Raw genomic sequence first — 19362 nt, forward strand, 5'->3', positions numbered from 1 at the left:
GATCATATATGTTCTGTGTGAGAAAATGAAGGAAATTAAGACTACAATTAAATACTGTTTGGTGAAAAGTAAGGTAGCCTAAGTATTGAACAATAAACATCAGGGCTGATCGGTGTTCAGAAACTATAAATAAGCCGACCTGTTAAAATAGCCTCGACATAAATACGAATGAATCAACCGCTACACAGAAATAAGATTTTTGACAAGCATGAAAAGAGTCTTATTTTCCCTATTTTGTACATTTGGCTCTGCCTGGGTTCTTTATTAAATAAAAACCGTAAACGTTTACTAATTCAAAACGACTGTCATGACACAAAAGGAATGAAAATTACAGTTAATAAAACACAAACGTCTCAAAAAATGCATATATTTAAACACCCTACATTTGTATAATAATCGTGTTAGGCTGTTTTTTCTTTCTTTCTTTCCCTCCCTCACACGTATGTGACAGTGTGTGGAATCATTTGAGTTTCCTTTTCCTCCACATCGTGCTTTAGTGAGGACAGGGAATAGCTCTGCTCCATATATTTGGCTTTCAAAGCTGTAATTTTCCGGCCAAACAAGGGACACACTCCATTAAACTCGAGGTCTACCGATTAAGCTCTAAAAATCTCCCACGAAGCCATCATCGCCAAAATGCACTGCTGCTGACACAAATCACTTTATTTGAATTCAATGGAATAACAGGAAACACAAAGTAATTAATCGAAGACGATACATCGAAATGCCTCGTACAAAATGACTAGTCTTAGTATTATAGCTGGTGTAAACTCTTGGAAATCGTGTGCCGTCGTTTTGTGTTGTAAACAAGAACAAGAAAAAGAAAAAAAAAATCTCAAATTCACAAAATGACCGTACAACACAGCGCGTAATTAGCTATATTTCATAAACATGATTGTATACCGCCCAGGAAAGTCGATATGCTAAGCTCTCTCAGTATCTAGGTTGCTTATTTAGAGGAATTAAATGATATTTGTAATATTGCTACGTATTAAAAGGTACACACGGTAAAAAAAAAAAAAAATGCCATAAAAGGAATAATGAACTAATCAAAGCCTGATTTGCAGTTGATTTCTTTGATGTTGTTGTGATTGTGATTAATGCATGTCTGCTATTTGAGCAAGTAGAAAATCAGAGTCACTAGACAAGTAACCAGAATAAACTCCTGAAATTGACTAAATTGTAAACAGGAAAATCATAACATTTGTCAAAGATTGTGCATGATCGCAAATGCAAAAAAATGATAACTTTAGTCATTTACATTGTTGATGAAATATTGCTAAGAAGCTGGGAAGTCTGCAATTATAAAGCCACCACAATCATTTCAGTGATTATTAAAAAAGCCAAATCACTATAAAGATTTTACTTTCTGTCCCCCAGCCCACACTTGTACATTAGAGCAAACAAGCTTTATAAAATCACAAACCCTGATTGTAGTCGCATTAACAGCAGAGACATTGGGCCAAACAGCAGTTTGTGAATCAAATGCCACTCATTCACCTCTAATGAAACATGTTTGCCAAGAGAATATAAAACAGGACTTCTTAAGCAAGAAAGACTTTTGCAGTAACATGTCATTCAGACAAAAGAAAAACAAACATTCTTTATAAAGAGCTATGAAATCTTCAGCATGCAAGAACAAAAATACAGGGAATCAACACACATAACATTATTAGGCAGTGCCATATCTTCAGCATCGAGTTACAAACTGACATACCTCCATGACTTTGGACATAAATCGTATACCTGAGCTGCAGGACTAATCTAAAATTGGGGATTCAAAAACACATAATCAGGTTCGTTATTCCTGAGGGAAATTTATTTTGAGAAGTGCTTCCCCTGAAACCCAATATATAAGAAACAGATTGCTTTTAAGATCAGTGCTTATTCCTTAATTAATATATAAAATATGGAACGAAAAAAAAGGAACTACCAATGTTGTACTGATTGTACATCATTAGTATTAGTACCATAAATGTTGAAACTGCTAAGAAATAAATTTAAAAGAAAGAAAGAAAAAAAAAACAGCCTCTGTATAAATTAAAATCAGTGCAGGTCATATGCGGAACTTGTGATATTACCTTACAGCCTTTTCTAAATAAATGAAGATGCGTTTCATTCGATCTTGCCTTATTCAGTGTTGATTTCTGTCAATCCTGAACAGTAAACGTCTAGCCACTCTTGAGAAAAGTAAGAGAAAACAATCAAAAACGGCTGTCGTTACAGTCAAAGACATAATCACAGTGCATATTGACTGATTTGGAGTTATTTCTGAGAAAGTGGATGTCTGTGCTGCAGCTGTTGATGGACTTTGTCAGTTTGTAACAAAAATTAAATGATTGAGTAACGTGCAATAGTACAACCTCCACCACAACCTAAAAAAGATCACATTCAGTCAGAAAACATTCCAACTCAAATCTCCATTGCCTTTCAGACTGCTAACAATTCTACTTGCAGGACCATCGTCGAGGTGGTCGAGCTTTTGGTCAGGCGCTGGTTTCCTGTTTGAGACGTTGGCTGCGGGCCTTGTACACCTCAATCAAGAGGTCTTTCACATACTGGATCTCTCGTTCCACCGATTCTGCCTTGTCTCGTAGCTCACGGTTTCTGCCCTCCAGACCATGAAGCTGTTCCTCCAATGAGTCCAACTCCGCTCGCTTCCTTTGGCGATACCTGTTAAAGACGATTAATACAGAGGATATTCAGTTTTACTTACAGAAGGTGTGGTCTTTTAAATCCCACAAGCAGCTACTTCGTAATGCCCGCAGGCACTGTAGTCTGAAGCATAGTACTATTTTGCCTCTATCAAGTATTTTGTACTTTCATGATTAAGTGTAACTTCAGAACCCCACCAAATTTCCTATGCTCACTCGTCTAGAATACAATTGACACCACTGTGATTCTGAAAATACTCTACCTGTGAGCTGCAGTCTTGTTCTGGTCTCTCTTCTTCTGTTTGCGTACACCATGGGTCACTTCGATTAGTGGCTCCTCGAGGTCTGGTTTCACAATGCAGGGATCTTCTTTCAGCACACAGCCTCCTCTGGCACACGGGGACCCCATTTCAGGTCCGTGGCGGTCACCGCTCAGGCAGTCGGGGCTTTGGCCTTCGAGAAAGCCACAGTGGAAGTTATGTTGCCGGTGGATCTCTACGCTCTCTGCCTTCACTGGGTCATTGATGGCCCCAAGGAAGCTGTGGTAGGCCTCTTCTTGGGATGTACTTTGGAGGAAACAACTTTCGTTGGGTTCCGTCTTCCAGGGGATGTTGGCCTTCGCATCGCTAGCACCATTCTTGGCTTCGCTCATCATCTCCATCTCTGCACTTCCTGCTATCCCGCTTAAATTGATTTCTCTGATGCCGTACATCATCATTTCGTCTTTCTTGTGAGGAATTTGAATGGATCCGCTAAAGTTGTAACCACCGCCGTCGCCACCACCGGCTTTGCTCGCACCGACGGCCTCTTCCGTGTAACGGCAGTTCTTCTCCTCTTTGGGTAAAATGGTACACCTCCTGATCTCCACTGCACTGCCTAGGCAGTAGCCTTTGCCTACCACACGCTCATCTTCAGCACAGCTGTAGCTCCCACCAGGTGCCACAGCTGAGTTACCTGAGGAATTTCCTTTGGAACTCCAGATGCTACTCTCGTAGCTGTCACTCACCCTCACCCCATCGGAAACTCTCTTGCGGCTGCAGACATTGTTGTTGGGGCGGCTGCAACTGTAAGGGGCATGTCTAGGAATCTTGGTACGGCCAATGGGACCCCCACAAAAGCTCAGCAAGTCAAGTTCCCCAGTTGCCAAGGTAACAAGTAGAGGGCTGGATTCGGATTGGTTGGAAGTAGAATATGATGCGTAGGGCAACTGGTAATACGACGGTGGACCAACCGCCGTTGGACCCTTGTCGCACTTGCCCAGTTTGGAGGCTTTTTCTGGGAGTGGGTCAGACATGAAGTAATCCTCCAGCTGAGCAAGCTCCTCTTGCAGCAGAGAGGTCATGACCTCCAAATCTGAGGGCACCTGGATGTCATGCTGGAGGGGCGAGGGGGGAAGGGATGCATTGGGGGAGGGAGAGGAGTGAGGGGTTGGGAGGTAAGAGGAGAAATCTACTTCTTCCGTCATCCAGTCACTAAGACCATCACCTATGGGGAAAACAGAGGTCAACATGTTAATCATTGGCCTATTATTATTATTATTATTTCAACCAAATAAATTAACAACCCATTAAAAACAAGCAAAATAACAAATCGCATCTCAGCGTGCTTACTAAATCCAAAATGCGAAAGGTAGCATTAAACTAGCATGTTATCTACAAATAATATAAAATAGATCCACGTTGGTAGTTTTACTCACTGTTCAAGGAGAACGAAATGTGCTGCAGTGCGGTGCCCACCTGAAACTGGGAAAAATAAAAAACTGTATTCACTGCAACTCACCAATTAAGTGCTGGTTCTCCTCTGGCCCCTCCCCTCTGCGCCCCTCCGATTGGCTGTGGTTAGCCTGTGGGTGAGAGAGAGTGAGGGGGTCTGCCGGGCAGACGAGTAGAGTCTTCCAAATGGGTGCTGACATTGTCATCATCCTGTCCGTTGGTCCTACGATTCAAACGTCCGAGCTTACAGTGCACGATAGTGAAGTTTGATAGTTGAGCCACAGAAAACAGGGCTTGGTGTGCATTATGAAACCTAAAAAAAAAAAGAGTGACAATATGATGAGGGACGATGCGTTGAAACACATTGTCTATGGAGGTTTCGGTATCGAGACATCACTATCACACCAACTGTGATTCTTCACTTGCTAAAGTAGGATGGAGGAAAGGAGGGGGGAAAAAATCATTATGTCCTAGTTGGTGGGACTTTCCATTCTAAACTCCTGGCTCTCCTAAAATATCTAAAAATATCTCCAACTGACCATAAATCCATATTTTCAGAGTGTTAACCATGAGAGATGCAGTGCAAACTGAGTAAAACAACTATAACCCCCCATTCCGTTACAGCATCAGCTGAGACACACTGGTGATTAGCGAGGGACCAATTTAGAAAACTACCACTCTTCCATCCATCAAAGTCCCTTGTGCCCACTTAGGGAAGTTCTACTGAGATCCTAGAGAACCAGGCGAATGCTCTACTTCTGGGAAATTTATGAGCAGCCTAAATATACAAGACACACACAAATGTAAAGCTTCTTCTGATCATATTTTGGAGCATACCAATAACAAATCACAATACCCAGAATTTTTTTTAAATTTCTTTCATTTTAATGTATTTGGTGCTGATTTCTGGACTGTCTTTTGTTTGTATGATGCAACCTAAGGTGCCTCCAAATGCTCTGGTTACCTCTGCACCTGAACTGATGTCCAGTTTGTTTACAGTCTAAGGTCAAACACTGGAGAATATTTTATGCTGACAGAGTCATCCGAGACAACTTTGAAAAACAGCAAAGAGCAGAAATAAAAAGCTTTCTTCTCTTCTTTTGCAATCGAGCATTAGAAGTCATTTCTAGCGGCATGGCAGGTGCGTAGGGTGCAGACGTCTCTGAACTGGATGTCTGAACTTGGCTAGCACGTGGGTTACAATCTATGACGTAATGCGAAACCAAAGACAGCAATTTTTCGTGCACCTTTAAAAACGACACATGCATTTTCGCAAAGTGGCATTTTTAAAAAAAAAAGAACAAACAACATCCGCTGCATGCAACTTGCAACTATACATTAATGTGTCAGATACTTGCTGTAAACATGGGCAAAAGAAAAACATTTGCTAAGAAATAATGAGAGAAGAACCTTTGTAGCCTCAGCACTACAGACAGGCGATGCACGTGTTTAACACAGATAATCACTCTATAAAAACCTGTCAAACAAACAAGTCTCACTTGAAAGTGCGTAAAAGAATAGAATGTGTGTCAAAATACAAAGAACATGTGAAAATGCTCATTAACTAGATCAGACTGATTATTGTGGCATCATTCCTAAAGTTGCAAAACTGTGTAGCATCGAGCTGAAAGGAGTTTCTGAAACTTTTTTCCAATATGCAAGGCAGCAGTGTGTATAAAACAGCGCCTGAAGCACTGCTACAAGTGACAACACTCTGAACAACACTTAAACAAAAGTAATTAACCTAAAAAGTACAAAGCCAAGAGACAAAACAACAAAAGCCCGAACAAAGGCACAAAAAGTAAGAAGTTGTACTTACTCCATTCTTGCTTAAATGTTTTGAGCTTGGGGTGCGTTGCAAGAGCAAAGCACGGCGTTTCTTTAGGATCGAAGACTCTGCTCAATTAAAAAGCCATGTCTCCTTCGGAGTGTCTAGGACTGAAGTGCTGTTGGTCTTGCTTTGTTGTGATGGAGTTGATGACTGAGAATCGGCTAATTGAGTCGATGCATCAGGTCACCCACACCTAGCAACCAGCTGCGTCACGCGGTCAGCCCCCAGTGCTATAGATTCCTCCGCCCTATGGATGTATTGGTCGAGATAAATTGCACACTTCGGGTTGGCGAAAACGCCCACAAGAATTAGCACTCACTTTCTCAACGACTTCCGAGAAAACACAAAATCCCGCTGGCACGTCCCCTAACTTAAAACTACTACGGCTCTGAGAGAAGAATGTGTAATGAAAGCGGCTGTTCGCGAGAGTTTGGATGATTGTCATGCATACAGTTCAAGTATCTGGTTATACATGAAATATTCACATCATAACACGCATAGCATACTCTCCCGTTCAAATATGCATTGTTTCACAGGGACTACTTGATTTCTTCCAGCGAGGAAGAACACTTTCTGCTACCCAGGAGATACGTGGCTGTTGTTGCAGGTTAGTTGCATCAGCGCTTCAAGTTGCTTGCAGATTCGCTGGACGGACCGAACATGTCGTGCAGCGATTGGCTGGAGAGGAACTGTTCTGTTCTCTCATTGGCTGCCGCTAGGAGACGTTGCTTCCCAGTGGTCCTCGGCTTTCCACTCTCCGTGCACATGTTTCACGTAAACATCCCGAGAGCAAATTCTGAAAGTGGTTAAACTTTCATGTCGCGGAAGGAACTTTACTGACAAAACACTGTAACATTAGTTGTGGCATTTGCTGATACGCGTTTTGGACGCTTCCCTCTTAAAATGCTGTACTGGTTCAGTTGAGCTGTAGTTCTGTATTTCAAATCTTTGTGCAATATACATTTTAATATAATACGTTTGAATTTGATAAGTAGACTTATGCGTAGGTTTAATATTAGTATTTTATTGAATAAAGCTGATAGCTTATTTACATGTTCGCTTAATTAACTAAACTGCAGTTACTCAGAAGAGCTGTAAAAGCGTCCATAATAGTTTAACTCTGTTTACATATATAGCGTTTTCTAATATAACAGGTGGCGTCTTTAAAGTCATTATTTCCATTTCAGCATCAGCATTTCTACAACTGCCTCTGGGAGAAGCGAAACACAAACTCTATCTAGCAGGAGAAAGAACAGAGATAATCTTTTATCTATTGTTTGCTATATTTCCATCTGAACTTCAGAAGGACCGGCTGTACATTATGCTGAGCTATTCAAGTCATGCGCGCTCACAGTCGAGACAAATTACCCTCAAACTCACAAGTACATCTCGTTTAATTCCCGTTAATAACGGTTTTTCAAAGAATCAAGCTTTGTCGCCCCCCCCCCCCCCCCCCAGCAAATCCTAAAGCTGATTGAAGGAGCTATGTCTTCCTGTTGCTATAGTAATAGCGAACACTGCCCCCTATTTTAGACGTGTTTTCTGGTTGCTGTTGCCATGGGATTTGCAACGCGCGCTCTCGCTCCCTCTCTCGGCCAGTGTTTTTCAGTTTTGTCTCTGTTGAATTACATTGACATTCACCGAAAAGTTACTTTGGTCTTAAACAAATATAACTGCAAAAAGTGTCTTTAAATAACCTGTTTCACTGAAATGACTTTTCTACTGTGTTGTATCGACACGCCGTTTAGACCTCAGTCCGCAGTCCTCACAAATGTTGAGTTAAGTAGTCACAAATGGCTTTTTTATTATAAAACTTAGCTTTTTGGTTTATGGGGGGATAGGTAATGAAACCGAGAAGCGCTAAACATATCGCAAAACGTGGAAAAAGGCCAAATACAGAGAAAAGTTTAAAACTGTCAGGTGGAATATTCCTTAGCATTTAGCAGAAGCTAGCGTCTTCCTCGACTGACGAGAAATTGATTGTATTTACTCTTTATAGCCCCGCGTGTACCAAGATGACACCTGCTTTCTCGAGGAGCAGTCAGAGAGCGAGGAGATCAAAGAGGGGCTTCTGAAGGTACTGTGATACTGTAATGCCTCTTGTGAGTCGGCTCAGCCTCGCAGTTGTAGAAGTGAGGCCTGATGCAATCTTCGTGACCGCAGTCGTAACGTTGACTGAGATAATAATGGTTGTTGAAGTGTGGGATCTCTCCCAGGAAAGCGCTGACTCTCCCAACTCGCCGTGTCTTAATTGGTCCGTGGGGGCGCCCTGTTTGCGCAAAGCGTGAGAGAAAGTCAGCATCACACACACACACACACACACACACACACCTCAGCCACAGACTGCTCCAGTGCTGTTGGGTCATCATACTTGAGTTTCTGTTTGTATTGAGATTTTTCAGCCTTAAATAGCTGATGTTGCAAATAGAGATGTAGGTCCAGGCCGTGGCGTTAATTAATCACAGCTTTTGAGGATTAAAAACGCTGGTTGGAGTGATAAATCTGTTCCCCTCCACAAATCCAGCTGTCCATATGTGAAACAATTAAACTAAGCTCATTCAAACACGAGATGCAGTTTTTTGGGTGCGTGTGTCTAAATCGATAAATACTATTAAAAGCAAATCTTATGATTGTATTTTTGTTTCGTCTATTTTGTTTTGACTTTTTAGAGCCTTCACTCTGTATGTTAGTCAGAAATAAGTAAGGAGTGGGTGAGAGAGCAAGCGCATCATGCCAAGTTCATGTATAGCACACATTAGTAACAGTTACATCACAATTTCATCACTATCTCCTTCTGAATTCATTGTCTTTTTTCCATCCCCCTGCACGAGCAATCAAATCGTTTCAAGTTTCGATCACTTGCTATAACTTTTTTTTTTTTTAGTTTTTAGTTTTATAACATCCAACAGGAATCATCTCAGCAAAATGACTCTTATTTCATTTCCCACCGAAGCGCCGTATCGTGGGAATCGGGATAACCTTTCAACAGGTTTCAAGAGGTTTGACGGCCGCCTTCCCCCAAAACGTGTCCTATTTAGAATAACAAACTCGCGAGATGAAGATAATGTGACTAATAACCCGTGTTGCGTGGCGTGACTGTCCCTTCGGGACGCGAGGCAGAGTTAAAGTTGTTTGATTTTGAGAAAGTGCATTTGTCTGGCGCTTCCCGCGGGACGCCGCTGCTGTTTGGGGTGCGTCTCGCATCTCAAACTAAAACACGAGCCATTCAAGGACAAACTCAAGGAGATTTTCGCGTTGGTATTCCCCCCACCCCTGGTGTAGCCTATTGTTATTTGTTTCTGAATGGTTATTTACGTTTATGCGAATTTAGATTTGTAAACAGCGAAGGCTCCAGTGCGTCTGAACGAGCGCGTCCCCGCTTCTGTGTGAAGATGCTCGCGCTTCTCATGGTTGGATTAGGTCGGTCACGGCTTCAAAGCGGAGGGCTCTCGATTCCCAAGTGGCTCCCCTCAAGTGTCTCCGAGTTGATCTTCACCACCGGCTCAACAGTTGATCAAGTCAGCTCAGTCCCTAGTGATTTTAAGGCACAAACCTTCCCCTCTTGCTTTGATATATATGAGACTTCAACTGCTCTTTGAAACTCAAAGATCTTCTAGGTTTAATTAGCGTCTTTGTTGTTTGTTTACACGTTACATTTTTTAACTAAAAGCGACGTCCTTATTTCAGTTTGTTGTTAAAAATTAGCGTGCCGTTCTTTGCATTTATTATCTTTGTTAGTTTGGTTCCTTTTGCTTTTATGTTGCTTAATTTTAAAGTGAGATGAATTAGCATCAAGTGATAAATTAATTGGTGAGCTTCTGCTGGTGGAGACAGATGGCATCATTATAACGCTGATGACATTTGTAGTTGCATTTAACTGTTGTGGTAATGATTGGGTGCGAGGCAGAGAAGAAAACAAGCTCAGGGCCCCGGGGCCTCAGCAGCACACAGCCCTCGCATCTGGAGCATGAAAACACGCGCTGAAGCGCTGAGACGTGACGAGTTGCGCCCTCTGCCGGGCACACGGGGAAAACCAACCGCTTCACGAGCGAGCGCTCAAACAGGGAAATGCAAAAAGGATTTTAAATAGTGAATATTTTTGTGAAGTACAACTGTTTCGACTGAAATTGAAAAAAAAAAAAAAATACAATTAAAGAGTGCTGAAATTTTTTATTATTATTTGGTCTCATTATGGAAGCCTTAAGAACAGGGTGCAACATTATTCAGATCTGAAGGGGTTCAATTGTTTATTTGTCAAAATTAAAATAACACTTTTTTTTTTTCATTTTTAAACTTTATTGTTTTTACTGTGGGACTGTCTTGGGAAATTCCCTGTCCATTAACAGATACAGTTGGTATCTGATGTCCGGCTTAAGAAGTGTGTTCTCCGGTTACAGAGAAAAGTCTTTTATAACTGAACCCTCACATTACCTGAGAATGCATGCGGAACTGGCCCATGGTGTTATAAATTTGATTTGCCAGTTATGTTTTGTCTGTTAGGCAAATATAACACTAGTTATGGCATAGTGGTTTGTGCTATGTGACTGATAACATTTTAGGCATAAAATATTGTGAGGATCCTGTTTTGTGGATTATTTAAATGCATGGATCAATGTGGTTATACCAATATGATTATAGGCCTACAGAGTTATATATATTTTTTTTTTATCAGGGAACCTTTCTGTACATGATTTGTTAGGGCTTGTTAAAACACAGGGAAGTTGTTCTCAGTTTCTCATGTTTTGAGTTAAATGTTCAATTACAAAGTGTTGATGAATTTTCTCTTCCCAACTAATTTTTAAGATACTAAGAATATTTTAGTTACATCTGTGAACAAAATAAAACCACACTGAGATACATTCAGATAGGAGTCAACTATATAACAAAGTTTCTTAAACAATTTAAATATTTTTTAAAGGTTTTTTTTTGTTTTGTTTGTTTGTATGTTACCCTTTCTCCTCTGCATTGGCATAAATTGTTATGTACCAATTGTTTTAGATTTTTAATTGTTGTCCCACTACTTGTGTTCAATTAACTACTTTTTTTTCCACCTGGACAATAATGGAATGGCCAAATATTAAAAGCAATCAAGTCAAGACATTAGTATTTGTCTCTATGCAGAAACTGACTTTTAAGAATAAACCAAGCCTGAGAAATATTTGCTAGAGTAAAAGGTGTGACAACTAGCTCAGCCCTCCTCTATATGAGCACAAGAAAATGCTATATTTTGTTAGACATTTTTTTTTATTTGCTTCAGAGTATATGCTACTTGTTTTTGTCAAATGAAAAAAGTTAATATTTAGAAATACATTGTTAGTGTTGTAACACTGAATTATCAAAAGTTCACACTGTTCTTCTCATTAAAGAGGTTATCAATATTCTGAACAGCACAATACACAAAATATCGGATTATAAATCATAGTGGCACATCCACACATTTTTTAAAACCCTGAAATAAAAGATGTGCAAGTCAGAGTACACATATCAACATGGGTGAAGCTTTGGCAAGACAAAACCTTTCGGTACAAAAGTACCAAGGTTTTGAAAACAAAAACATGTACTGCAATGGTCCCCCACCAAATAATCTTGTATGATAAAGTTATAAATCAGGTAGCAGGCCTACAGTTTTTAGTTACATATCTGAGCACCTGAGCCATTTGTTTAATAATATTTGCAGCAAAGAACATTATATATATCTGACACATACAGCACATGAAATGCGGTAAAATATCTTTCATAGCAATTTAAAATGTGAATGCTGACTTTCTACCTAAAAAGAGATTATGACTGATAGCATGTACTATTAAATTTAATCTCATTGTAACCATGTAACTGCACCTAAATAACTAGAAGAGGTATTACACTGACGTATATACACCTGAATACTTGGCACCATACAACTGTAGAGATAAAAAAAAAAAAAAGTACTGAGCATGATTGATTTGAGATGCCATAAAATACCGTAAGCTCTATAACTGTCTCCTGTCTCTGTATTATAACAATACAGAGACAAACATTCTTCGCTTCCACTCTTTCATCTATATATATATATATAAAATATACATTTTTCTGCTTCTCCTTTTAGTAACATAAAATCTGAACATCAATAATACGTCGTCATCAGGCCAGCCTGCTTCCAGTTCTTCTCTTGTCACGATGACAAAGAAATCAGTCAGTGCTGGCTGAAGTTTTTAAACATAATTTTGCATATGTTATATGTCCTGTTAAATGAGTTCTGCCCGCTCTCACATCACTGCAGGCAGAATTGCATCCACTCTCCCTCAGGTCATAAACTGCGTGTAGCCCTCGGCACCAGTTACTATGACGTCCATCCAAATGCGCATGGCCTCTGGGGATGGTGCCACCATGAAATAAAGTCGATCGTGAGTCTTCACACAAAAGGTTAGCGAAGGATTCGGACTCTAAGGACAGAAAAAAAGACAAAGTGTGTTAAAGTGTGAGAAGATGGAGAACAGCAGGGCAGGAAAAAAAGGCATGTCGCTGAAAAGGAAAAAAAGCAAGCATGACGAAATGTACATGAACATGAAGCCGCCTTTGATCTCTTTTGCCTTCTGCTGTAAGAAATTCTCTTTATAAAAAGACGCCTGTCTGTTTAAACTTTCACTGTGTGCTCACCAAAGTTGGTGTTGTAGTGTGAGTGGTATGGAGCTTGATTTGTTGATGTTGACAGTAAACAGGAGGTGTTAAAAAAAGCACTCGTTACCTTAGTTGCGCTGCGCAGGTGATCGTAATACACCTCTTCTATGGCTTGGAAGTAGATGACACCCTTTAGTTTGGTCTCATGTTTATCTGAGGAGCAAAAACCATGAGGAAAATGAAAATTCTGTTAATAGAAGTTTTTTATAACAGCTTTGTTATTCATTAAGAAGAGATTACATTTGCCAGTTCCCATTTGTAGTTTATTTGCATTACACAGTACATCTGCATCACTTGTTTTACATTTCAGTAATATCTTTTTTAATATCTTTTATTCCTAGATATTATAATAATAAAAAGAGAAAACCAGAAAAACTTTTTAAAAGCTTTGCTGCAGGGATTGAAGACGTACGTGGTATAAGTGAATCGTAGCGCACAGAGCGATTCACCTAAAAGCATTGTCTGTCTCAATTTAACAGTCTGCCACCCACTGCAGCTTCTCTGACAGACTTCCCTTTTCGCTACTTAGCCCAAATTAACACCTCTCTCTAGATTGATTCTATCTGGTAGATGATTTGAAACCACTGTTTTAGGCTTGTCAGCCTCCAGTGAGCTCCCTTGCATCTATCAACGCTTAAGATTTATTACTTTCCTTTTTGAACTGCTTTATTTTTTTTGGCTCGCTTCTATTCGTTACACAAATCTGCTTAGTAATGGGATAAATTGTTTTTGTTTCATGTTTTTGAAGAGTTGTATGTGCAGTATTGTTATTTAGAACTGAGCCAGGGGTAAATCTACACCCCCATCCCTCACAAACGCTGGGCTAGAGAAAGTATTGCAGTTTATTTCATCATCATCATCATCACCATCATCATCATCATCACTACTAACATGGGGAGTGAGGGGGTGAAAAGGCTACACACATGAGTAAAGCATATGTGTGAGAAAGAGAGAGAACATCTAAAAGAAAGACAGGACGATCGGAAATCGAGCGAACCCAGATAAAACATTTCACCAGAATATGCCACTTTGTCAATGCAGGTGGATTGTTTTTGTTTGTTTGTTTAACCTTCTTATTTCTTCTCTTTTTCTTTTTTCACCTTACATATTTTGAATTGTACCAAGCAAAAACTGAAAAATTATGAGCTTTCTTTTAGACTTAAATTCAATATACTACCAATTTGTTAAAATATTTTTTTATAATTACATATAGTTTAAAACAAAGCTGTACTGATGTAAAAAACAAAATAATAATAATTTCAAGCTTAAAGTAAAAAATAAAATAAAAAATCACAACAACTATTTGCTGACAATTTATTGAGGAATAAATACAACAATTATCTTACCTACGTAATAAGAGAAGGTCCTTTTAAGTCGATCAAAGACAAACCAGCGTTTTTTCCAAGATTTGATCTTTCCACCCATCTTCACAAGATGGCCTTTGCACATTTTCTCTGTAACAATGACATATGCACATGTGTCCACGCAGTGGCCTGATGACTCCACATGAGAACGCAGATCAAACTCCTCTTTTCGAATAGGCAGGTAGCGCGTCATTGGCCGAGCCTGAGGAGGGCAGAGCTCAGATTAGCTACCGTCTCAAATATTTCCGTAAAACTGGCTTGCTCAGGTACACATAATAACAATACATTTCATGGAAATATAACATGATTATTTTAAAGTTGTGATCACTACATTTAAGAAGTGTCAGAAAAATGTCAATTCATACAGTAGTGAAAATCACAGGTTGATTTCATTGTTTTGATAATGTCACTTAACGGTGTTTAAAACATTGGTGTCCTACTGCCCTGCCCTTCCTTGCCTCTGTCTTACACCCCTCCTTATCTTATCTTCTTTCTGCTGTCTCCCTCTCACCATCTGTCTGCGTGTCTCCTCTCATCCACCTGCTGTGCAGAGCTGCTCTCTGTGCATTCATGCCTCCTGTCTGGCCCAGTCAAGCTGAGCCAGTGACCTCATAAAGACTTTTAAAGAGCAACTCAAAACATTCACTGACCTCAGAGCGGCACCAGCGAAGCTCACTGCTGGGTTCAGAGTTGTACGCAGACAGAGTCTGTCTGTTCGAGTGTGTGTAGGCGCTACTCTACTGTGTGTTTCAAACACTTCTATTTTTAACACTAACATGGTGTTATGTTTTATATACACATATTATGCTAAACATTTAGTTCGTTTATTCAACTCGTTAGAAATGTAATAAGCTAAAGGGGTCCTTTATTTTCTGAGTTTCTGCATTATATTAAATTAAGTAAATGAAAATAATTAAATAGAAAAAATAATAATAATATTAAAAATCAAAATATTGAATACACCTCTTATAAGTGATTTTGGTATTTTTAAGTAATTTCTTAGTTTTAAGTATATTTTTGAATAACCTTAGTGCCACATCAATCACTCAAATATACGTTCATTCATATATACATATGATTGTACATGAAATACTGATCTATAAAGCATTATGATTATAAATATTAATATTTATTAATGACTTATTAATGCAAGCCCTATGTACTGTCCCTTTTATCTCACTGGGAAATGTGAGGATTTTATGTCTGCCTAATAAAAGACAGGGAGGCTATCTGAGAGCAGTTCATTGAGGTGTTTGCCAGACGTACTGACCTGGGAACACTGTTTCTCTCTCAGCTTGACCTCTTCCTCCACAAGTCTCTGTCTGTGTGCGGTCTCATCCTGCAGCCTCTTCTCCACGTCCTCTCGCCGCCTTCTCTCAGCCTCCAACAGTTGCTTTCGTGCCTGGACTTCCCTCTCCTGACACAAAAAAAAAAAAAAAAAGAAGACAGACAGACAGATTAAGACACAGAGGGGCTTCAAATCTACTGTGAGAAGATTTAATAGGCAATAGGGAAAAAAAATACATACAAATACATAAAATACACAGTGCGGTGCGGGGTGACTGGGGATGCATGAAAAAATAATTCAGCAAGAGATTGTCTGAGTGAGTATTACTGTCGGAGAGCTTGTTAAGATCCAGCCTTTCATGTCTATCACTCTTTGTAGGTAAGAAACAATCTTTAATGCAGTAATGCCAAAGGGACCAGGGGCTTCCTTTTTAAATTCATGAAAAAGATCTCTTTTATATGAAAGACAGGGAGAGGGATAGATTATATTTCACAGACAATTAAAGATTAATGGTACTCACTCGACTCTCCACCAGTCTGGCTTTCTCCTGCTGGGCCTCCTTCAACATCTTCTCCATCTCCTCCAGCCTCAGTCCTGCCAGCCCATTGCTGCTGAGGGAGAAACACACGGTTACTGTTGCTGCAGTGCTTCCAGTGGCAGAAGACGACACTGGGCCTGAGTGCTCACTCTAGACAGATCACAACAGCCTTCATACAAATTCTGCTGAATATTACAGAAGTGTAAATAATAAAATACATATAATTTCAGTAATCTAATACATACACTGACTGAAAAATTATTATTATTAAATTATTATATATATTTTTAAATATAATTGTTAAGCATTATATACGCTACCATTTATGTTTTTAAAAATTATGTTATGCTCACCAAGGCTGCATTTATTTGATTAAAAATAAAGTAAAAACAGTGCATTTATGTAATAGTATAATAATTTAAAATAACCATTTTCTATTTATATATATTTTCAAATGTAATTTATTCAGTAGCCATTACTCCAGTATTTAATTTCACATGGTCCTCCTTTCTAACTCCTTTCTCGTTCAAGTAAGACATCATCTTAGTATAAATGTTGAAAACAGAGCTGCTTAATATTTTTGTGGAAACTACAGGATTTTTTGATGAACAGAGTACAGAAGAAAAGCATTTATTAGATTGTGTCTAACTATTTAAAAGTGATTACAGACACTTTTGAACAGCAGTGTGTATTTAATAATGTAGCACATTTAGTTTGGTTAAAATTGCATTTGGTAAAATGTCTAAATACGACTTGATAAAGTAGCAAGATGTTAAAAATGCTTTGTTTTGGGGGTTTTTTCCCACTCCCGGTGATGTCTTTTCTTTCCTAAGTCCCAGGCAACCACGTTTTTGCCACAGGTTAAAAAAATAAAAAAATCATGTGCATCATGCTCCTCCTTGCTGGGTCAGGAGTACAGTATGTTATTTTTTTCTATTTCACTATTTCTATTTCAAGTAAGGACCTACATGCTTTTTTGATGGGCCTCCTTTACCAGCTCAAAAGAAAAGGTTGATCGAGGGTGAGCAGGGCTGTAGGAGTTAAAAACTGCTGAAACATCTAACCGAAATGTAAGAATGCATGGTCAAAGATTCTCATCCAGACGATCGATGCTGAAAAGTAGGGCAACATCAAGAGAATGTCTTTTCATGACTTCAACATCTGACGAAACACCTGAAGCCTCCCTGGCTCCAAGGAGCACATACTTTAAAATGACATTCTATGCTCGTTCTGCCTCGGGACAAGACCAAACTTTGAAGACGAGAAGAATAGCGTGTCTCTTTGTGTCAATGTGTGTGTTGTCATGGAAACAACCCAGGATCTATTCTGGGAAAAGAAAAAAAAAATATTTATGGGGAAATTGGGCAGCATGACCTGTTGTCAGGGGAATGGAGGCAGAAAGAAGGGTTCCCTTGACAACTGTGTCTCACCTTTCAGGTGAACAGGCGGAGTTGTTGCCAGTAGATACGCTGGTCTCCACACTGTCAGAGCTCTCCAAACTCAGAGTGTCATACGTTGACTCTCCAGCTGGAGGTGCTTGGTGGTGCAGAATTGAGTGGTGTACCATGGGAGCACCTGAAGGTGGGAAAGGGGAGTTAGAGCCCTGTGGTGCCCCCCAGTGGCTCTGTTTAGCATCCGTAGGCCTGATTCTGGAATCATCACATGTATAGAGGCCTAGAAAAATACATCCAAAAAAGATCAATAAGAACACAGAACTGTACAGTATGTCTACAACCACCTTTATGTTATATGGCGCAGCAACTTAAATTATTCAACAAACACCGTTTACAAACTAATATGAGTGATGGCTACCTCTGCCCTTTAGATCCAATTGTCTCTTGGAATCTAAGTCCAAATAAGCAGGAGACAAGTCTGGTAGACTCTGGAGATAAAAAAGAAGAGATAAATAGAAAGTGACACATTTGAAAATATTTATACAGTTATAATGGAGCAACAGTGGGGGTTTTTGTAGTCAAACCACAGCCTTCATCTGTCTGGCTAAGTACATGACACATTGCTCAATCTAATATTTGAATTCTCCTTAAATTCAATTTCAAGTTCTTAAAAAATAAAATCTAATCAAATCTGTTAATTACATAGTCTTGTCCAGTTTTCAAATACTTTATTTTGCCTCAAATCAAAGTCTATAATGTTGAGATTCACCTCACTGCTAGTTGGATTGGTTCCTCACTAATAAATCTTTTTAATCATGGATTTTTTTCTAAGGGGAAAAATACTCAATACTCTTGCACTCTATACTTCAGCCATGCAAAAGGGTTAGTTCACACAAAAATGAAAATTCTATCATTAAGTACTCACCCTCATATCGTTACAAACACATAAGACCTTTGTTAATCTTTGGAACACAAATGAAGATATATTTGATGATATCCGAGAACTTTCTGACCCTCCATAGAGAGCAGTGCAACTACCATGTTCAAGGCCCAGAAATGACATTGTTAAAATTGTCCATTTGACATCAGTGGTTCAACCCTAACTTTATGAAGCTACGAGAATACTTTTTGTGCACAAAGAAAAATAACGACTTTATTCAATGATTTCTTCTCTTCTGGGTCAGTTTCAGTCGCGATTCATGAGGCCACGAGTACCACGACACATGCGCTATGCCATGTTTACAAGCAGAGGAATGCACAGCATGCGTTGTGGTACTGACCCGGATTCTCGTAGCTTCATAAAATTACAGTAGACCCACTGATGTCACATGGACTATTTTATCGATGTCCTTACTACCTTTCTGGACCTTGAACGTGGTAGTTCCGTTGTGGTCTTTTCAGGGTCAGAAAGCTCTTGTATTTCATCCAAGATATCTTTATTTGTGTTCTTAAGATGAATGAAGGTCTTACAGGTTTGAAACATGATGGTGAGTAATTAATGACAGAATTTTCATTTTTGTGAACAAACCCTTTAAGTTGCTTTCAAAAATGCAGACTGTATATTGTAGTCAGAGGTTATAGTTTAAACTGTCTTACTTTGGTGGGTGTGTTTCTGCCTGATGTGGTCACACTGGAAGGCGGGGGTGTAAAGGTGCCGTTGGTCTGTCCCAGCTCACCGTCCTGCTTATAGATCTGACAACAAAACATCTCAGTGTTATTCATCCCTCATTTATTAATATTCTCCATCCAATATGACAACTATGGCAACTTGCCCCCACAGCAAGGAAGACCACTACACCAAAGCAACCAAACCTGGCAACAAAGACCGAACCTCAAGCACTTTAAATAAAAGTACTGAAATTATTTTGGCAATTATTTCTGGCGCGATTCAAAACTAAAAGGTACACTAAGGACAGATAACTTA

At 39.4% G+C, this 19362-nt stretch overlaps 2 protein-coding genes across 3 annotated transcripts in view; both read right to left on the bottom strand.

Moving 5' to 3' along the window:
• Positions 1-227: 227 nt before the first annotated feature.
• LOC306871379 (uncharacterized protein) lies at positions 228-6824 on the bottom strand. 2 transcript variants are annotated; one of them, XM_079419244.1, is made up of 4 exons: positions 6186-6824; positions 4434-4679; positions 2918-4139; positions 228-2673 (listed from the first exon to the last, which is right to left on the bottom strand). In XM_079419244.1, the coding sequence occupies exons 2-4, from the start codon at positions 4573-4575 to the stop codon at positions 2487-2489; spliced, it is 1551 nt and encodes a 516-aa protein (XP_079275370.1). In that variant the 5' UTR covers positions 4576-4679; positions 6186-6824; the 3' UTR covers positions 228-2486. The 2 variants fall into 2 exon arrangements, with proteins under 2 accessions (XP_079275370.1, XP_079275371.1); XM_079419245.1 differs by having other exon boundaries at positions 4351-4679; positions 6186-6349.
• A 4623-nt stretch (positions 6825-11447) lies between these two features.
• The window catches only part of LOC306871283 (pleckstrin homology-like domain family B member 1), a 38883-nt gene continuing 30968 nt past the window's right edge, over positions 11448-19362 (bottom strand). The window contains exons 18-25 of the mRNA XM_079419092.1: positions 19035-19130; positions 17857-17926; positions 17475-17718; positions 16027-16114; positions 15489-15635; positions 14201-14420; positions 12922-13007; positions 11448-12619 (exon numbers count right to left, since the gene is read on the bottom strand). Coding sequence (XP_079275218.1) covers positions 12479-12619; positions 12922-13007; positions 14201-14420; positions 15489-15635; positions 16027-16114; positions 17475-17718; positions 17857-17926; positions 19035-19130 — 1092 coding nt within the window. The 3' untranslated portion in view covers positions 11448-12478. The remainder of the gene's footprint in view (positions 12620-12921; positions 13008-14200; positions 14421-15488; positions 15636-16026; positions 16115-17474; positions 17719-17856; positions 17927-19034; positions 19131-19362) is intronic.

This window comes from Barbus barbus (genome assembly GCF_936440315.1).
Source record: "Barbus barbus genome assembly, chromosome: 6".
NCBI lineage: Eukaryota > Metazoa > Chordata > Actinopteri > Cypriniformes > Cyprinidae > Barbus > Barbus barbus.